General features: G+C 36.6%; 1 protein-coding gene across 9 annotated transcripts in view; it reads left to right on the top strand.

The window, feature by feature from the left end:
• CHD7 (chromodomain helicase DNA binding protein 7) overlaps window positions 1-17,865 on the top strand; it is a 132,504-nt gene that overhangs the window by 100,016 nt on the left and 14,623 nt on the right. For all 9 annotated transcript variants that reach the window (XM_021555652.2, XM_021555654.2, XM_021555647.2 and 6 more), the window contains 11 exons: window positions 1,676-1,852; window positions 3,189-3,332; window positions 5,581-5,836; window positions 10,350-10,560; window positions 11,037-11,232; window positions 11,466-11,633; window positions 12,291-12,470; window positions 12,678-12,788; window positions 12,878-13,083; window positions 13,993-14,192; window positions 14,781-14,940. In XM_021555652.2, coding sequence (XP_021411327.2) covers window positions 1,676-1,852; window positions 3,189-3,332; window positions 5,581-5,836; window positions 10,350-10,560; window positions 11,037-11,232; window positions 11,466-11,633; window positions 12,291-12,470; window positions 12,678-12,788; window positions 12,878-13,083; window positions 13,993-14,192; window positions 14,781-14,940 — 2,009 coding nt within the window. The remainder of the gene's footprint in view (window positions 1-1,675; window positions 1,853-3,188; window positions 3,333-5,580; window positions 5,837-10,349; window positions 10,561-11,036; window positions 11,233-11,465; window positions 11,634-12,290; window positions 12,471-12,677; window positions 12,789-12,877; window positions 13,084-13,992; window positions 14,193-14,780; window positions 14,941-17,865) is intronic.

Genomic DNA, 17,865 nt, shown 5'->3' with positions numbered 1-17,865 from the left:
TGAGGTTCACATAGAGAAGCCTGTTCTGGTGTTCTTGAGCAATATAAGCGAAAGGTCTTCCTAGGGGCCCTTCTGTGGCTGGAATATCAAACAAACCATGAGCTTTTTCCTGTATTGTCCCACTCTGAGAAGAAGTTCTGCTTTAAGATTACAAAAACTATATGTGCCAAATACAGCTAATAACAGAGTCTTGGAAAAGAGCTGGCTTGATTTGTGATGGAAATTTACTTGGCTCATGAAAAGGATACAGCATTTCAGTTTGCTGGCTTTCAAAGCAGCCCACTTAGTGTATCTTCATCTGCCATTTGTTAAGTAACAGCTTTTTTTGCCTCTAACAAGATAAATATTTCTGGACTATGCCTTGAGAAAGCATTGTTGAGCAGGTCATTACTCTCTCTGAAATGTTTTTGATTTGAGTAGGCAGATTTAATGCTGAGTTCAGGATATCAGGTTTTTAATAATTTCATTGAGTCAGTAGCCAGTACTGGTCCTTATGGTTTGGAGAGGATTATATGCAGGTCACTTATAAAAGGATTCAGTCTTGCAGAGGTCTAAAGGAAGAAATGGTCACCTTACTGTAAAATATGTGTTTCTTTTGAAATGTATTCAATATACAACCCGTGACAGAGTCCTTTGAAAATGTGGAATAGCTTTGAACTTATGTAATGCTCATCCTTACAGAGACAGTTTTTCTGCACAGACCTAGTGACACTGGAGGTACAAAATCACATTTTTCTTTGAAAAGCATTGGGAAGAAGCATAGCATAATGTCAGAAAGATGCTCATTTCATGCTCCTGAATAAAGTTTATTCAGTTTTTTTTTTAAGCAGTCTTTATATCAGTGCTGAAAATAAGACTGAACTAATGAACTAGTGAATATGGTGTCAGACATCAAGTTAATTGTCCTGTTGAACTTTGCTTAACACAGACTTACAAAAATATTATGAAATTATATGCTGAGATAGACATTCTCCATTTAAAAGCTCAGATATTTGCTTCTTCCAAAGCTGTTCACTAGAGTTGTTGTAGATTCCCCATCCCTGGAAGTGTTCAAGGCCAGATGGAACAGAGCTTTAAGCAGCCTGGTCTAGTGGAAAGCTCATGGCAAGGGTGTTGGAACTAGATGCTCTTCCAAAGTCCCTTCCAACCCAACTCTTTCTATGAACTGTAGGTGTTTTGAATCCCGAGTGTCTACTGTGGGGAAAAAATTATAACAGTCAGCACAATATTTAAATAGTCATAAAAAGGAAACCTTAATGCACTTTTGCTGTATTTGGATTGTTCAGGAGGACCTTCATGCACCTTCAATTCAGAAGGAGAGAATTCCCTTGACAAAGTCTGAAAACCTTATTTCAGCATTGCAGCAATACATTAATGCCTCAAGGCATTAGTATAATCCATATGAATTACAACTCAAATACTTGTATAACTTCTTGGTAATCAATGTGCAGTGGTTCTGTGGCCTATTTATGGGATTAAAAATAGCTATCATGAAGCCAGTAGCAAACTTACTGAATTGTATTTCCCCATTTAGTCAGGAACAATGACTTAATTTGCTTTAAATGTCTTGTATATTGTACTGTTTTGTATTTTTAAAAAATAAAATTTGAAGGTGAAACAAATTGCTTCCTTCTTTGCCAGGGAGTTTACTTTTAACATTTGCTGCTCTTTTTAGGGTCGTGTGATAAAGGGGTCCTACAAGTTCCATGCCATTATCACAACATTTGAAATGATCTTGACTGACTGCCCAGAGCTGCGTAACATTCCATGGCGTTGCGTGGTCATTGATGAGGCCCACAGGCTGAAAAACAGGAACTGTAAGCTTTTGGAAGGACTCAAGATGATGGATCTGGTCAGTTTGAACATCTCTTATCTTTGAGTCTTCTGTAGTTTTATTACTTCTGATTTACGGTTTAATCAAAAAGTAAAATAAAAGGGTTTTTTCTCAAGTAAATCATAAAGTGTTAAGAAGAATAAGAGAATGCAGATGAGAAACTATAAAATACCTGGAAGCATATGCATACCTTCAGTTTTGGAGTGCTGATATTTAATAAGGTTTTTTCATTGATTTAGATGTAGAATTATGTGGATTCTTCTAAGACACAAATTTATTCTTTCCTTTCTCTCCCTTCGTGTGACTTAATCCATAGACACTTCTTCACACACACATTTATTTAAAAGTGTAATGTGGTCAGGTGGCCCAATTTGGCCATGACAGGTAAACTGCTCTCCATCAATATCAGTCCTAATTTGTTAATTTGTTGTGTGGCCATAAGGATGTTCTTTCATACTGACTAAGGAAGGGCAAGTGAGTTGGTTTCTGATGCTTACATAAATATGTATTATGTTATATGTACAAAATGGGTGTATTAAACTCATAGAGAAAAATTAGATTATGTGAAGATATTTGCCATTTGAAAGACACAATAATTACTTCATTTTGGGCTGAATATTTTTTTTAAATATGAGAACAGGGCAGTAATGCTGAGCTAATATCTGTAAATCAGTCTGTAAAATGCTGTGTACCTTTTGCTTTCCTTATTGTGGCCGCTGTTAGAGGAAAGGAGAGCTTATAGTCTTACAGACTACAGATAGAGATATAGGACTTTTCACACTAGTTCTTGTTACACTGCTAAATTTATGTTTGGCTCTGGACTAGTTGCTGAACCTGTCTGGGCTCCTTCTCTAAAACAATATGCTACTTTTGTCTCTGCCATTCTCCTGCTCTTTAGCATGTAATAGGAAGGTAGAACGCTGCTTCAGGTTTCCAGTTAGGTCTTGTGTTGATCTCCAGGCCTGAGGAGATCAGTGAAGAGGTCAATTAAAATAAATAAATAAATAAATTTTTACTGGAAATCATGGGTTAGGTTCAACTGTTAGTTTGCCATCTAAAGTTCACTGTACTCGTGAAAGGGTTGGAACACTGTGGACCGGTAAAATCTGTTCTTGTATCTTGGAGGACTTTAGAAGCTGCTTAAGTAGTGAAGTGTTTTTCTGGGCTATCACTGAAGGAATGCCAGAGTACAAGTTAGAAATATCTTGAAAAGAGTTTTATGTGAGTAGCTGGGGGAGGGGAGAGGAAGCAAAGGTGAGACAGACATATGGTGACAAGGGGAAAGAATTTTATGTATTTTTCCATTGGAAATTAAAGTGATGGCTTCCTAGGCAACTGTTTCTTAACCTTTCAGGAGCATAAAGTGCTGCTTACTGGAACCCCTTTGCAAAATACAGTAGAAGAGCTGTTTAGCTTGCTTCACTTCTTGGAACCAGGTCGCTTTCCATCAGAAACCACATTCATGCAAGAATTTGGGGATCTTAAAACTGAAGAGCAGGTAAAGTTATCTTGCACACTTACTTTTCTATTGAGATGCTATGAATTTATCCATTTTATTGTATCAGAACTTAATTATTTGCTTTTTAAGACAGTACCTACGTATTTGCTTCCTGGAATACCATGTTGGGTTTATATTTTTTCTTTTTTTTTTTTTTTTTTTTTTCCCTGTGTTTATTTTCATTTAGTTTAGGGGTTTTTACTTTTGGACAAAAGTAATTCTGCCTTTTCACTCTTCTGGTTTTTTTTGTGTTTTTGGTTTTTGTTTTGGGGTTTTTTTTTCAGTCCTTTGTCCATTAGTCTTGCAGAAAGAGGAAGAAATTCCCTTTATTAAAATGGAGTGTTTAAAAATAGAAGTGGGGTGTCTTGTAATGATTTCTGGATGAAAATACTTCTATGAGAATTAACTTGTCAGTTGACATTCTTCCTTAAGCATCAGAGTGAAGGGACTCTCCCTGTCTGTGGAATTAACATCTGAGAGTATTCTCAGTGACTTAAGTGCAAACAGGAACATACTAGAAACCCAGTTAAGCAAAAGGTAACCAAATGGAGGGAGGTTTGTTTTTTTTTTACTCGGAAATAGATTTCTCGAGCTGTCAAAGAGAAGAAACGCATAAATCAATACAAAATGAAAGACCCTAGGTGCAACATGTTTTATATCTCAAATGTACAATGTATTAAAAGGCCAAACCACTTTTATATTAGGAGTTAACTGAAGCATGGCATCTTAATTTGGCCCTTTGCTTCCTGTGGTAATAACTGCATGTATTTTTATATGTAACTTTGTTGGCTTTGTCTGAAAATTCAAGTTTTGGTATCTTTCAAGTTTTGACTGCTTGAATTTGTTGACTTTCTTTGAGAACAACTCTTTCACACATCACAGTCTAAATTAGAAAATATCTCTTCCTCTAGCCCCTGGCCTCCTGGGGCTATAAATATCCTATTTTGCCTCCCTGGCAAAATAGGATATGTTTCCATAGGTTATGCTATTATATGTCAGTCAGAATGGACACTGACCTGACTGAAAGTGAGCCAGCTCTGATGCAGAAGCCATGTAGTCCTGTTAATGAAGTGTTTGAACTGGAGCTAATATATCCTAACTCTCAACATAGCTTTTGTGTGGCCAGCTCAAAATGACTGGAAGCTTTTGAAGCCATACATGGAACTATTAGTAAAATAATGCCCTTGGCTATGATCAGAAGTAGAGCCTGGATTGCTTGGTTCAACAAGTTCAGGAGAACTTCTGGATCTGTTGACAATCAGATGTTTTGGAATTAGGTTTGTCTTTCAATTGGTGGGACAGATTATATGTTAATGGCTTGGGGTTTTCTCTGCATTCCTTGTGGTGCTCTGTGGTAATTACCTTTTTTTGTTCTGAAGTTGCTTTATTACTAAGGGAATTATGTAAATTCAAGATAAAGTGTCTTTTATTCATATTTCTGCTGTGCAGCTCTGCATCAGGAGACGACAAATTTCAGGGTGAATTATTAGCTCTTCAGCACTGAGATGGTTTGTACTTCAAAACATGGCCTAAAACAACCTAAATGCCAGGTGGTTTTGTTTTGGTTTGTTTTTTTTTATATGGAAGACATTACAGCTTTTTGTGTAAAGGACTTTAGCTTTTTTTTCCAAGGAAAACTGACATTTTCTTCTTTGCCCCTCCCACCCTTTAGGATGTCTTAATGAATATGCCACAAAACCTAAGAACACTAAAAATTATCAATGTCATAAATGGTAACAGAAATAGTGTTTTCATTTTTAGACCAGTCCTAGATAGTTTTCTACTTCAGTGGATGTTAAAACTAGGGAAATAAGACAATCATTAAAAGCAGATACTTAAAGTGGGAAAATAGCATTACATACTGATTATTAATTAGAAGTGAACTGCAAAAGTATCTTAAAAGTGTAGATTTGCTAATTTAACAAAGGGTTAGCTCTGCATGACTTGTGTGCATTACTGTCCATGACTAGAAGGATAGTTCTGAGTGAGGTCTATTTAATAACAGACATCATAAACAGAAGGGCTACACACCAAAAATAGACTTTAGAAATCTGTATGTCACTGAGTTAACAAGGAGAACTTGCTGTTGAGTCACTGAAGAAAGATTTTTACAATGCTCTCTACTTGGCATCTATACATCTCTATTTGAGGTAGAAAACAAGGTTTTTAGAGTTAAGGAAATTGAAAAATGAATATTTGATTTCTAGTGGTTTTAATTCAGTTATTTTATTAAACATCTGTTTTCCAGGTGCAAAAACTGCAAGCTATTTTGAAGCCGATGATGCTGAGACGTCTCAAAGAGGATGTGGAAAAGAACCTGGCCCCCAAAGAGGAAACCATCATTGAAGTTGAGCTGACAAATATTCAGAAGAAATACTATCGTGCTATCCTTGAAAAGAATTTCGCATTTCTTTCCAAGGGTGGAGGTCAGGCAAATGTACCTAACCTATTAAACACTATGATGGAACTAAGAAAATGCTGCAATCATCCATACCTTATTAATGGTAGGCTGCTTACTTTTCTCCTCATTTGAAAAATAGTTATAAAAATGTTCACTAGGTATAAATTCTATTTTATTTTTTTTTTTTATTTATTAATTTATTTTAAGTAGAAAAGTGAAATAACATTTTAGATTCTCATAGGCATGGACATCTTGCTAGCCAGGACAGTGCTGTTGCTTTTTTCCAAGGCTTCCTGATAGACTTGGCCCTGACTGAGTTAATGTTGGTATTATAAAATTCTCCTTTCTGTTATTTGTGGCAAACATGACTTCAGTTGTCATGTAGGTTGTTGGATGCTGGCATGAATATGGTAATTTTTTCTTCACTTACAGTTAGCTGTTTTGCTTACTTTCTTGCTGTTGAACATCATAAGGGAATAACTTAAAATTTCAGAATAAAAGTTGCAGAGTAAGAAATCGTGATCAAACCTGCTTTTATGACCACCTGTTGTCAGTTACTTTTCTTAATTTGACTAGTAAGAGAAGGACTAGGGTGAATGTCACATTAGACTTCAGTGACTTTTTCTGGTATTGGTTTTAGATCAGGATTATTTTTGGCAAGTAGTATGGAATCATAAAATATCTTAGGTTGAAATGGAGCCACAGGGATTATTGAGTCCAACTCTCTGCTCCTCACAGAACTACCTAAAACTAAATCATATCACTTAAGGACCAGATGGTCCTTGAGCTCTGCTTGTGGCATCATGGCCTCTTCCTTGGGGAGGCTTTTCCAGTGACCAACCCTGTGATAAAGCAACCAGCTGTGGCTGAAGTATGCTAAACTTGTATGTTCTGGTCAGTTCTTCCCTTTGAGGGTGTAACACAAGCCTCCATACAGGGTTGCATTCTACTAGTTTCTTGTTTCCCAACTCCTCTTTCTTACTAGATATGATTTATGGTTGGTTTATGCTGGTTATAGGCTTTATGATAAAAGGCTGTTTTGTTCCAGAGCCATATGTGTTTTCAGGTTTTTTACTGTATGACTTCCATATTGCAGTACTTAAGTTTTTTGTTTAAATGGGGGGAAAAATGCTTAAACTGATTAATGAAATTGCATCTAATTACATTTCATGCACAAGTAATTATTCTGAAGCCATAATATAGGCTTACTCCAAAGTACTTCAACTTGTCCATGCTGGTGACTGTTCAGTTTCTGAACTCATATGACATACTAAAGTAGCTTTGTGGTTCTGGTGCAGGGTTTGTTGAGGTTTTTTACATGATTTTTTTGCTTGAGTTAATCCTTTGTATAAATGAGTTTATCAGAATAGTTTAGGCTTTTCAGGTTATGTGTGTCTGAATTGATGCTTCTTGGCTTTCAGTTAGTTTTTAACCTTGCTATTATTTTTCCTTATTTCATGTTTGTTGAAAGAAAGAAAAAAAAAAAAAGAATATTTTGCTGCTACTTTGTTTTGTAAAATAGAGTTTATGAGCAGTGATTGCAGTGTTGCCTACAGCAGTGATTTTTTTTTCCTCAGCAGTATTATATCATGTAATATAATTGAGAGACTGATAAAGTTCAGGTGTTAATTTAGAAAACCTCAAATATTTTTTTTTATTACTGTATCTTAATCATAATAAAGGGAGGTGGGTTTGTCTCTTGAACACATTTGCCTTTATCAAACATTTTTGTGATGTTTGGAACCTTTGGACTTGTTTGCTATGATTCAGCAACATGGCAGAGCCTTCAGATTTCAGGGGAAAAAGAAATCCTGATGTGTTAGTGTGGAAATGGAACTTAATAAATACATCCTTTGAAGTTCTAGGACAGAAGATACTCCTACATGGTGTAGTCATCTGAGCCAAGGTTTTATTTTGCTGATTGATATTTAACAAATTTGTAGTTAATGTAATGGCACACGTTTATTTTATTTCTGCTCAGAGTTTTGCAGTGCAAATACTTATGGTTGCATAGTATTCTCTTGATAAATGATTTCTTGCAATTTCTGTTGCAATCTTGCAACAGAACAAGTTCTGTTTTCTAAGCTTAACTGCTTTTATAAAAGTGTCACTGAATCCTCATTTTCTTCCCATTTTGTGGGGTTTTTGAGCAAGCATTTGTATTTGAACATTTGAATGTGTTTTGTTTTGTGTAAGAGTTGCAAGCAACTCTTCCATATAACTATATAATATATAGTTAAGGCTATATGGTGGAAATATTATGGTAGGAGTTGAATGTAAAGTGGGGTTTTTGTTTCTCTCTTGATTGATAGATGTGTTCTGCTGAGACTGGGAGTAGGCTTCTAGAGGTAGTTACAGCATGTTGGGTATTGTCCAGCCAACTTGGGTGAAGCATTGTCTGTCATTTTTCTTAGGGCTGGACTCCTTTTTTTCTCCATAGCAACCATTCTCAAGTATTTATACATCATTCCTCTCTCTATCTCCAAGAACCATCAGTGGGGAATGCCTCTATATTTACACATCTTTTTGGTGTTGAACACCAAAAAGGCTCCTTACTCTTCTTTTTTTATGCCCTCTTGAGCCCTGGAAGCCTCTCCTAATGAAGAGTAGAAGTGGAGGATTCCCGGATTGACCAACCACATATTCAAATACCTTCCTTTCATCCTCTGCTAAATATCAGCTAGAATAAGAAGTAATTTTACAGACCTGCAAGTACTGCATCAAAAAACTTTTGGGTAACAGACTGCTCAATGGACATGATGTAATTGCAATTGAAGTAGGAATAAAAAAAAACATATAGCCTTCTACAGGATTTAGCTAGGACAGAGTTATTGAAAGAACAAATTTTTGGAGTTATCCATAGTGGATTTGGGCCTTGCTAAGATCAAACTCTGATACTGTAAATTCACCATTTAATGAACTAGATTTTGGGTTTGTTGTGGTGTGGTTTGCAGGAACAACATCTGCAAAAGCATATTGGGTTGCTTTACAGTAGTGAAACTTAAATCTGGGTATTGCAGTTGAATCAGAAATAATTGCTGTAACCTGGAAAGATGACTGAAATTACTGTATAGGAACTGCTTGACAGCCTGCTGTATCCTGGAATTGCCAAAGTTCAGTACAGAATGGGTGATTTAGTGCCCAAAATTCTGCCTGATTTACAAAGATGGGCGGTGATATGATTGAAGGGAGCTTTGAGTGTCTGCTTGCACTCATTTCATTTGGGCTTACTTTCCTTTTGTGCAAACCGTTAGGATGATTCAGGGAGTCCAGATCAGGAAGATCCAGGGACATAAAACTATCGTGAAATGCAGTCACTCAATCTGGAGTCCGTGGGGTTCTGTACAAGCGAGTAGTGCGAGCGCATGGAGCAGCACGGAGCTGTCAGGCAGCCTGCCCCGGCTGGGATCTGCTTCAGATCCGCGCTGCAGCAGGCGCCGAACCAGGCATCGCACAGGGAGGGTGCGCTCCGTGTTTGTTTACAGGCATCTCCTCAGAGCTGGGATTTGAGAGAGGGATGCTCAGCAGAAGCCTGGCAGTAAGCTGCTCTTCCCCCTCCCCCAACCCTTCCATCTTGCCTCGTGCTATTCTAAAGCAGTATTGAAGCTGAATATTAGACAAACTAGAAATATTTTATAAACTACATTTTGTTGAAAAAAACAAGCAGACGGGGAAAAAATGTGGCTTAAAAAAAGGAGCCATCCTTTCTTTGGAAATGAAATAAGCCTAGAACAAAGATTCCTAACATTTTACATGCCAAGATTGGCAATCTGATAGTTCTTGGAATTGTCCACTTTGTAGAAGTGACATAGAAATGGAATGAAAGCATAGGAGAGTTTGAAGAGAGAGCTTGAACCTGGTCTGTAGTCTTCCAATAATAAGCAGAACAAGGAAATAGTTGCTGCTGTGCATATCATTCATAGACAAAGCAAGTGGCAAGAGAGAACTTTTGACTAATACTGGAAAGAATAAATACATTGAATAGCTTCATCAAACTGAACAAAAAAGTACATTCAGTGAGAAAAAACTAAATAGAAGGTAAAATAATAATTTCATAGCTGCTGTCCCCCCCCATTTTTTGTTTGGATTTATATTTTAGAATTAATAATGAAAGCAGCAGGTTCAGGTCATGTCGATGTTTAAGGCTGATTTTAGTGGTAGATATTAAATGTGATTTGTGTTCCTTATATTTTCCTGTAGAAACAAGACATTGTTTTCTTTCAGGTTACATTTTTAAAAGGAAAAAAAATAATCAATTTTATCAGTTGAAATAGGCTTAATTTTTTTCACCTTTTTTCATTTTTTTTTCATTTTTTTCATTGAATTGTGTGTGTCAATGGTTCTATGAATTTATTTAGGAAATAGTTTAGTGTTGCTCAAAAGAGGAGAAAAAGGAATTCATTCTCAGAGCTATTTTTTATTTACGCTGTATTTGTGTATATGTTTGCTTCAAATTTAAGCTTAATATTTTTTATAAATGTTTATTTTTTTTATAAATGTTTGTTCACATAGTGCTTAAAACATTCCTGCAGTTTCTATAGGATATTGAAGGCAAGCTCATTGTTTATTAATAAAACCTTTTGCAGTGTTCATGTATTGCTGTCCAATCTTTGCAGGTGCTGAAGAGAAAATTTTGGAAGAGTTTAAAGAAACACACAATGCCGACTCTCCAGATTTTCAGCTCCAGGCAATGATCCAGGCTGCTGGCAAGCTCGTACTGATTGACAAGCTGCTGCCAAAACTGAAGGCTGGTGGCCACAGGGTGCTTATCTTTTCCCAGATGGTGCGCTGCTTGGACATACTGGAAGACTACCTCATTCAAAGACGGTGAGAGCAACAATATAATACAATTATAAATAAACTGTGCCTTCCTCAGTGACCACTGCATTTAACCTGTGAGTAATCCATACAGAAAGGGAAGAAATTAAACCAGTGTTTTCTATGGTGATCTGACTAAGGGAAAGAGGAAACCTGGAGATTGCAAGTATTGAACCTTTTATTTTGAGTGAATACAAAATGACCTCATATGGAGAGCTTTAAACCTCTAAGTTAAATGTTTTGGTGGCTCTAGAGTTTTTTAGTTTAGGCCTAAATTTTTATTTAATTCCTTGAAGTGAAAGTCTGTTCTTTGCCAAAAAAAAGAGACAAAGTAGTATGTTTTTTCTGATGAAGTTAGTCTCTTAGTTTCTTGTACTTCTAACCCCATAGAAGCATATTTGTCTTTGTTGGTTTTAATTTCATATTCTTTTAAAGAAGCAGTGCCATTGCAGTACAGCAATCCCTATAATGCATCTATTTTTCAGGTACCCGTACGAACGAATTGATGGTCGAGTGAGAGGCAACTTGCGTCAGGCAGCTATTGACAGGTTTTCAAGACCTGATTCTGATAGGTTTGTTTTCCTGCTGTGTACAAGGGCAGGAGGTTTGGGCATTAATCTTACTGCTGCTGATACCTGCATCATTTTTGATTCAGACTGGAATCCCCAAAATGACCTCCAGGTAATATTACAAGAGATGATTTTATTGAAAATTTTTCTTTACCTTTTTACTGTGAAATTTTCTTCACCTACAAGAGAAATTATCTGTTGTTGCTCTCTTGAAAGCATAAACAATACAATATTATTTATATTGGGAAAAAAACCCTTTTAAAGTAGGTTCTCTGTATTGGTTATTTCAAATTCTTTTTTCTTCCATTTGAACCTGTAACTGAATATCTGCCTTTGTTTTTTCAGGCTCAAGCACGATGCCATAGAATAGGGCAGAGCAAATCAGTGAAAATTTACAGGTTGATAACAAGGAATTCTTATGAAAGGGAAATGTTTGACAAAGCTAGCTTGAAGCTGGGTCTTGATAAGGCTGTGCTGCAATCTATGAGTGGAAGAGAAAATTCTACAAATGGGGTAAGGATTAGCTTCTTAAGCTGCATTATCAACAAATGCTATGAACGTGTTACACTTTGCTTGTCTGTTTGTGTTTTAGCTGGAGAACAGTGGTTTTTTGAGATGGAGTGTGGCTGATAGTTTAGTCGGGTTAAATAAGGGCACTGGCTACATGAACTGGCTCAGCCTATCTAATGGCTCACTTATTGCCAAAAGAGGGCAAGTGGAGTCATGTTCCTTCAATCCTGATCCATTCTCATCATTCCACCCTTTACATTATGTTGATCCTGGTGCTTTATGGAGTTCTTCTAGTTAGCTTTTGCTGGTGTAGTCTTTTTGCTTTGGGACTTATTTTTGCTTTAGCTTTTTGGTCAGGTTAGTAAGTTAAATCTGCTCCCAGGAGAGTTTAGCAGCCATCAAAGCTAAAGGGATTCAGTGACAATGAATTATTAAGTCGCTTAAACCACTCACATAACTTCACCCTGAGAATTTTGTTTGTATTCTTCTTTAAAAGGTGATTTCAGCATGAATGCTTAATTGATCACCACCACATTATTGTAGAGTTTCAATTCTTCAAATGCCAAATAAGGGGACGGTCGATCTTATTGTGCTGTCAGATGAACACATTGGCTGGTGTCAAAAAAACCCCAAAACTGTAGCCCCTCTTATGTGTTACAGGTGCAACAGCTGTCTAAAAAAGAAATAGAAGATCTTCTTCGAAAGGGGGCATATGGTGCTCTGATGGATGAGGAAGATGAAGGGTCTAAGTTTTGTGAAGAGGATATTGATCAGATTCTCTTAAGGCGAACACACACAATTACTATTGAATCTGAAGGAAAAGGCTCAACATTTGCAAAGGTATGCATTCAGAGGAAAAATGAATAAAATGTGACCAGAATAGATGGATGTATATTAAATTCCTTCTGTGTCAATTTTTTTTTAGTGTACTTGTGTTTTTTCTTTCTTCACACTACCTCTTCCTAAGTATTGTATTTGCTAGTGAAAAACATGTATTCTTCATAGCATGCAGTTAAGAAACCAATCCACGTGTTTTTACTTTATTAGGCTAGTTTTGTTGCATCTGGGAACAGGACAGATATTTCTTTGGATGACCCTAATTTCTGGCAGAAGTGGGCAAAGAAAGCTGAGCTGGATATTGATGCTCTTAACGGAAGGGTAAGCTTTATGACTTTCTAGTACAATTAAATTAAAGATTTCCTCCCCCACCCCCTTCCTAAATGTATACGTTTTCCCTATCATTTTAGAACAACCTTGTTATTGATACACCAAGAGTAAGGAAGCAAACCAGACTCTACAGTGCAGTCAAAGAGGATGAACTGATGGAGTTTTCAGACCTGGAAAGCGATTCTGAAGAAAAGCCTAGCACAAAGCCCCGTAGGCCTCAGGACAAATCACAGGGTTATGCAAGAAGTGAATGTTTCAGGGTGGAGAAGAACTTGTTGGTTTATGGGTAAGATATGCAAATAAAATATACTAATTGTGGCTAAAGATCTGAAAATAAATTGGATGTAGTAATTATTCATCCTTCTCTTGGACACATTCACATACTATCCTACTGTATAATGCCTATATATGCCAGTCAGATTTGGTTTCGGTTGCTATATATATAAATTGCACTTATATGTGTTACTTAGTTTAAAGTATCTGAGTGTGTCACAGATGGCTATGAGCTCACTGGTAAGACAAGTGGTTTTGTGATGACAGAATATTTGTTTCTGGCTTCTCAGAGTAAAGAATTCTTGAGTTAATGAGTTTCAATCTCTCTTTTCTAAGTGTTGAAGAGAGTAATAGTGTATTTGTAAAGAACAAAGTGGTTTTGAAATCAACAGTCAATCTAGACTTTGTCACCACTTAAATTCAGATAGTTGATATTTTTCCCATTGAGTGTGCTAATTTGAATTTTATCTCTTTGCTAGCAGGTAGCTATGTTTGACTACTAACATGGTGGCCTTCAGAATGACTAGACAGTTTATTTTATAAATTAGTGCACAACAGTTGCTAGTAATAGGTTTCTGGTTCAAAATAGCAATGGTTCTTCAAATGCCATGATTGTAGGAATTGTCTGAGTTTCCTATTTGTAGCTTCCTGGGAACTTTAGAGTTAAACATATGTACTTTATTAATTTGAATGTAGTTCAATTGCAGCTTTACGAGCAGTGAACTTATTGCCTGTTCTGCAAAATAAACATTCTTAACTCTTTGGTGCTGGAAGTTGAATTCCCTGACATAACTTGCAAATGCAAAATGCATTAGCGCTAACACAGGAGGTCCCAAGTTGCTTGATACCAGGAGTTAAATTGAAAGTCACAAATTATAATACCAGTACTCTGGCTGTTGTATTGAATATATTTTCCTTATAGCTGGGGTCGGTGGACTGACATCCTCTCACATGGGCGCTATAAACGTCAGCTAACAGAGCAAGATGTGGAAACCATCTGCCGGACTATCCTGGTGTATTGTCTTAATCATTACAAAGGGGATGAAAATATCAAAAGTTTCATCTGGGACCTGATCACTCCAACTGCAGATGGGCAAACTCGAGCTTTGGTTAACCATTCCGGTATGTCTACCACAATCAAGTAATGATGCTAGTAAATAGGAAAGAATTGCTTCAGTCGTGCTATGTATTTGGTTTAAACTATAGCCATTCTGACATGTCGTAGGATCTTGTCAGATTTTATGAGTAAGGTGGGCTTTGACTTGGTCTGTACTTAAAGGGGAAGTCTCCCTCAGACACTTTGTAGAATGCACTCTGTCCTTTAAATTGGTTTTAAACAAATATTCCAGCATTATTTTTTGCTGGCACCTACTGCTGGATTTAATCTCTTTTAAATTGCCATTAATCAGAAAGCTTGTTTCCTTACGGCCATTTAGATTCATGAGAGTTTTTGCAAGTAATATTTATATAACACCATTTTCTGGCTAGCACTCTGAATTTTTGAAATCTTCACACCTAAATTTGCATGAAAGTTTTGGTTGATTTTGTTACTTGCAATTTTCTGTACTGAGTCACGTTGCTGTTCAGTTTTTGGTGGTTGTGTTGTCCACAAAGTATTGAATACTTAGCTTTAAACATATGTTTGTAATGTTGTTTGGGGTGAGAGTTTTTCTGTACAGATTGTGTAAGAAATATTGGGGGATTTTCTAGGTCTGTCTGCACCAGTGCCCAGGGGGAGGAAAGGGAAGAAAGTAAAAGCCCAGAGTTCACAGCCAATGCTGCAAGATGCTGATTGGCTCACAACCTGTAATCCGGACATATTATTTCAAGAAGACAGCTATAGGAAACATCTTAAACATCACTGTAATAAGTAAGTACTAATAAATATTTCATTTAGAGGTTTGGGACTTTCTAAACTACATGCTTTCGAAAAGTTCACAACTTTGTTTGGATATATTTGATAGAACACAGGGCCATTTAATAGGATGTAAAGGACATTATTCCTTTTTAATTTGGGAATAATCATTTGAACAGATATCTGGATACTTCTGTAAGCTCTTTGTGACAGATCAGCACAGTTCTGAAGAAAATTATTCTCTACTTATTAAATAAGAATGGAAGCAGATGAGGTTATTTTTTTACCATAGAAAGTCAAGACTATATTCCTACACTAAGTCTACTTCACTTGACAGTTGGTTATCTTTAAATAAAAGCTGTTTGTTTCCTACCTTCTTGTGGAGTCCCTCAGGCTGGTATTTAAAGTTCTGTTCCATAGATGTTAAACTCATATATCTAGTTCTTAGTTTTGGGAGTTTCATGTAGTAGTTCACCTATATGTGGGTGTATCTTTTCTCCTCATTCTTTCTCTCCCGTCCTCTCTTGTTCTCCTCAGAGAATATTTATGTATATAAAAATAATCTATATAAATAGGCAATAATATAGTATGTAATAAATATACAGAATATTTATTCTTTCTCCTTTAAGATGAAATTTCTCACCAAACTTTTACCTGAATTGATTTGTCCTGATTTGATTTTTGAAATTCTAAACATGTTACTAAACCAAAAGCTTTGTGGATAAAGGTCATTGTATATAATGTTTTATTGTTTTGTGAATGTCTCTTAAGAGCCTTCCTTATATATTTCTGGCTTTTGTTTTATAATATCTTATTTTTTTTCTTAGCTTTCTTTGATGCCATCTCAGTTTCACTGCCTATATTCTCCATATAGACGCTGAACCTTGTCCCAGAAATACCTTGGTTTAGAGCTGGGGACATGGTTGATTGCTTTTGGGATTTTGGGACGTTTGGTTTCGTTTTTAAATTTCTACTCTTCATTGTATATATATCATGCAGTTGTAATGCAGTTTTACTGAAAGGTCATCATTACTTTTGTGGTTTGAATATGTGTATTGTGTCTCATTAATGCTGTTTAGTGTAAAGATATTATTGATTTGAAAAGTACCTGTGGGCTGTCAATAGGGGGTGTGATGTGAAGGAGGAAAGACATTTAAGGGGTTTAATAGTTCATTTCCAGATGCTAACCAAGCTTAATTCTTAGCTGATGACAACAGATACTCATAGAATTACATTAGTGAGTGCACTTCCAAATAAACGGCTTTCTGATTTTTCTGAACTGTTACTCAGGTCTGTTATTACATTTCACTTGCTCTTAAAGTAATAAAATTTTTTCCTGTAACATTATTTTAATATCTCAGGTAGCGTGTCTTCATTACTTTCTATATCAGTTTGCAGCTCTGACTTAAATTAATTTTTTTAATGTTACTTTTTTAATAATACAATTGAACAATTAGAAGGACTGGGAAGACTGGTAAATATGCAAGAATGTTTTCAGTTGCTATCTTTTTCCTTCACTTCCCAGATTCACCAGGACTAAATAAATTGTAGAAGCCACATGTTTTTAGCACAGGTAAAATCAAACAGAGGTGGAGCCAGTTAATAATCTGATTTCAAATTTCCTTCAAAAGGTACCAGATGAAGTTGGCTTTTTAAGAATAGGTGTCCTTTCCTTGAGTACCATGTATACTGATTTTATGCATAGGACTCCTGGAAGGTGCAAAGAGTCTATGGTTTTTGGTTTATCTTGGGTTTTATTTCGTGCTTTTCCTCTTTGGCTTGATGTAACAGCTGTTATTGCTTAATACTAAGATGATAGAGACCTTCAACAGCTTATTTACATAGCCACACAGGGAGCAGGAACATCTTACTGGTCCCAGTTACTGTGCATATAGAAAGAATCATGTCTGACGTGTTTTGAATTGCAGACATGACCTTCATTCACATCCCTGCTCTTCCAAGGTTTGATTGAATAACACGTGTGAAACCGGGTATTGCTCTAGTTGCATCTGATCTCTAACAAGGACCTCTCAAAACTGGTGGTGGTCTAAATTTTTCATGCAAGTGGGTGATCAGATTACTGCTTCCCTGGTCAGCCTTGCTGTTCAGGAGCAGCAGCAATTCAACAGTTGCTGTGATGAATTTGGGTACAGTGAGAGGGCAGGCTGAGTAATCTCCATTTTAGCTGGTACTAGTTTTACTTCATGAACTAGGCAGCAGGGGGTGCCCTGAATTGGGTAAACATAGGAGAGCAGGATTATTTTCAGGTAGATACTTTTTCTACAGACATGACCTCTTTTCTAGTCTCCTTGAAAAGCCAGTCTGCCATTCTGTCTCCTACCAGCTTTGAGTGTGACCACAACACCTGACAGCGCTTCCAAAAACTACTGCAGTATTGCAGAAATCGGGAAAAATAAACCTGGCAACAAAGATTTTTCACTTCCTTGTAACAGTTAGGTTGTACGTAGGTAAAATTTAATAGCAGTTTGAACTATAAAGAGTAAAAATAGTTAATATCTCCCAAGGGAAATGGGGGATTATTTTTCCCCCCCATTCTCAGAAGCAAAAAGTTGTATAATCTGAAAACCTGACATTCCATATTGAGGGTTTATTGTAAGGTAGTAAAACCAGATTTTATATCTCGTTTATTCCTACAACTTCTGATGTGCTTCCAAAAATGGTATTAAGGCAGCAGCTGAGGAAATTTTATGAGATAATGAAGCAGAACAGTTACTGAAAGCCATCTGCTCAGTTGTTTACAAACTTGCTTCAATACTTCAGAGGCAGTGGTAGAGTACGTGTCTAAACTTCACAAGCTGCACTAGGTAGAACTAAATGAAATGCGCCGGGGCTGGGCTGAGCTGGGTCCCTCTCTGTGCAGTGTAAGCAGTTGCCAGGCAGGCCTGTTGGAAGCCAGCAGAAAGCACCACACAGAGGTGA

The sequence above is a fragment of the Lonchura striata genome, chromosome 1 (genome assembly GCF_046129695.1).
Source record: "Lonchura striata isolate bLonStr1 chromosome 1, bLonStr1.mat, whole genome shotgun sequence".
Taxonomy (NCBI): Eukaryota; Metazoa; Chordata; class Aves; order Passeriformes; family Estrildidae; genus Lonchura; species Lonchura striata.
This window is presented reverse-complemented; position numbering and strand designations above follow the sequence as displayed.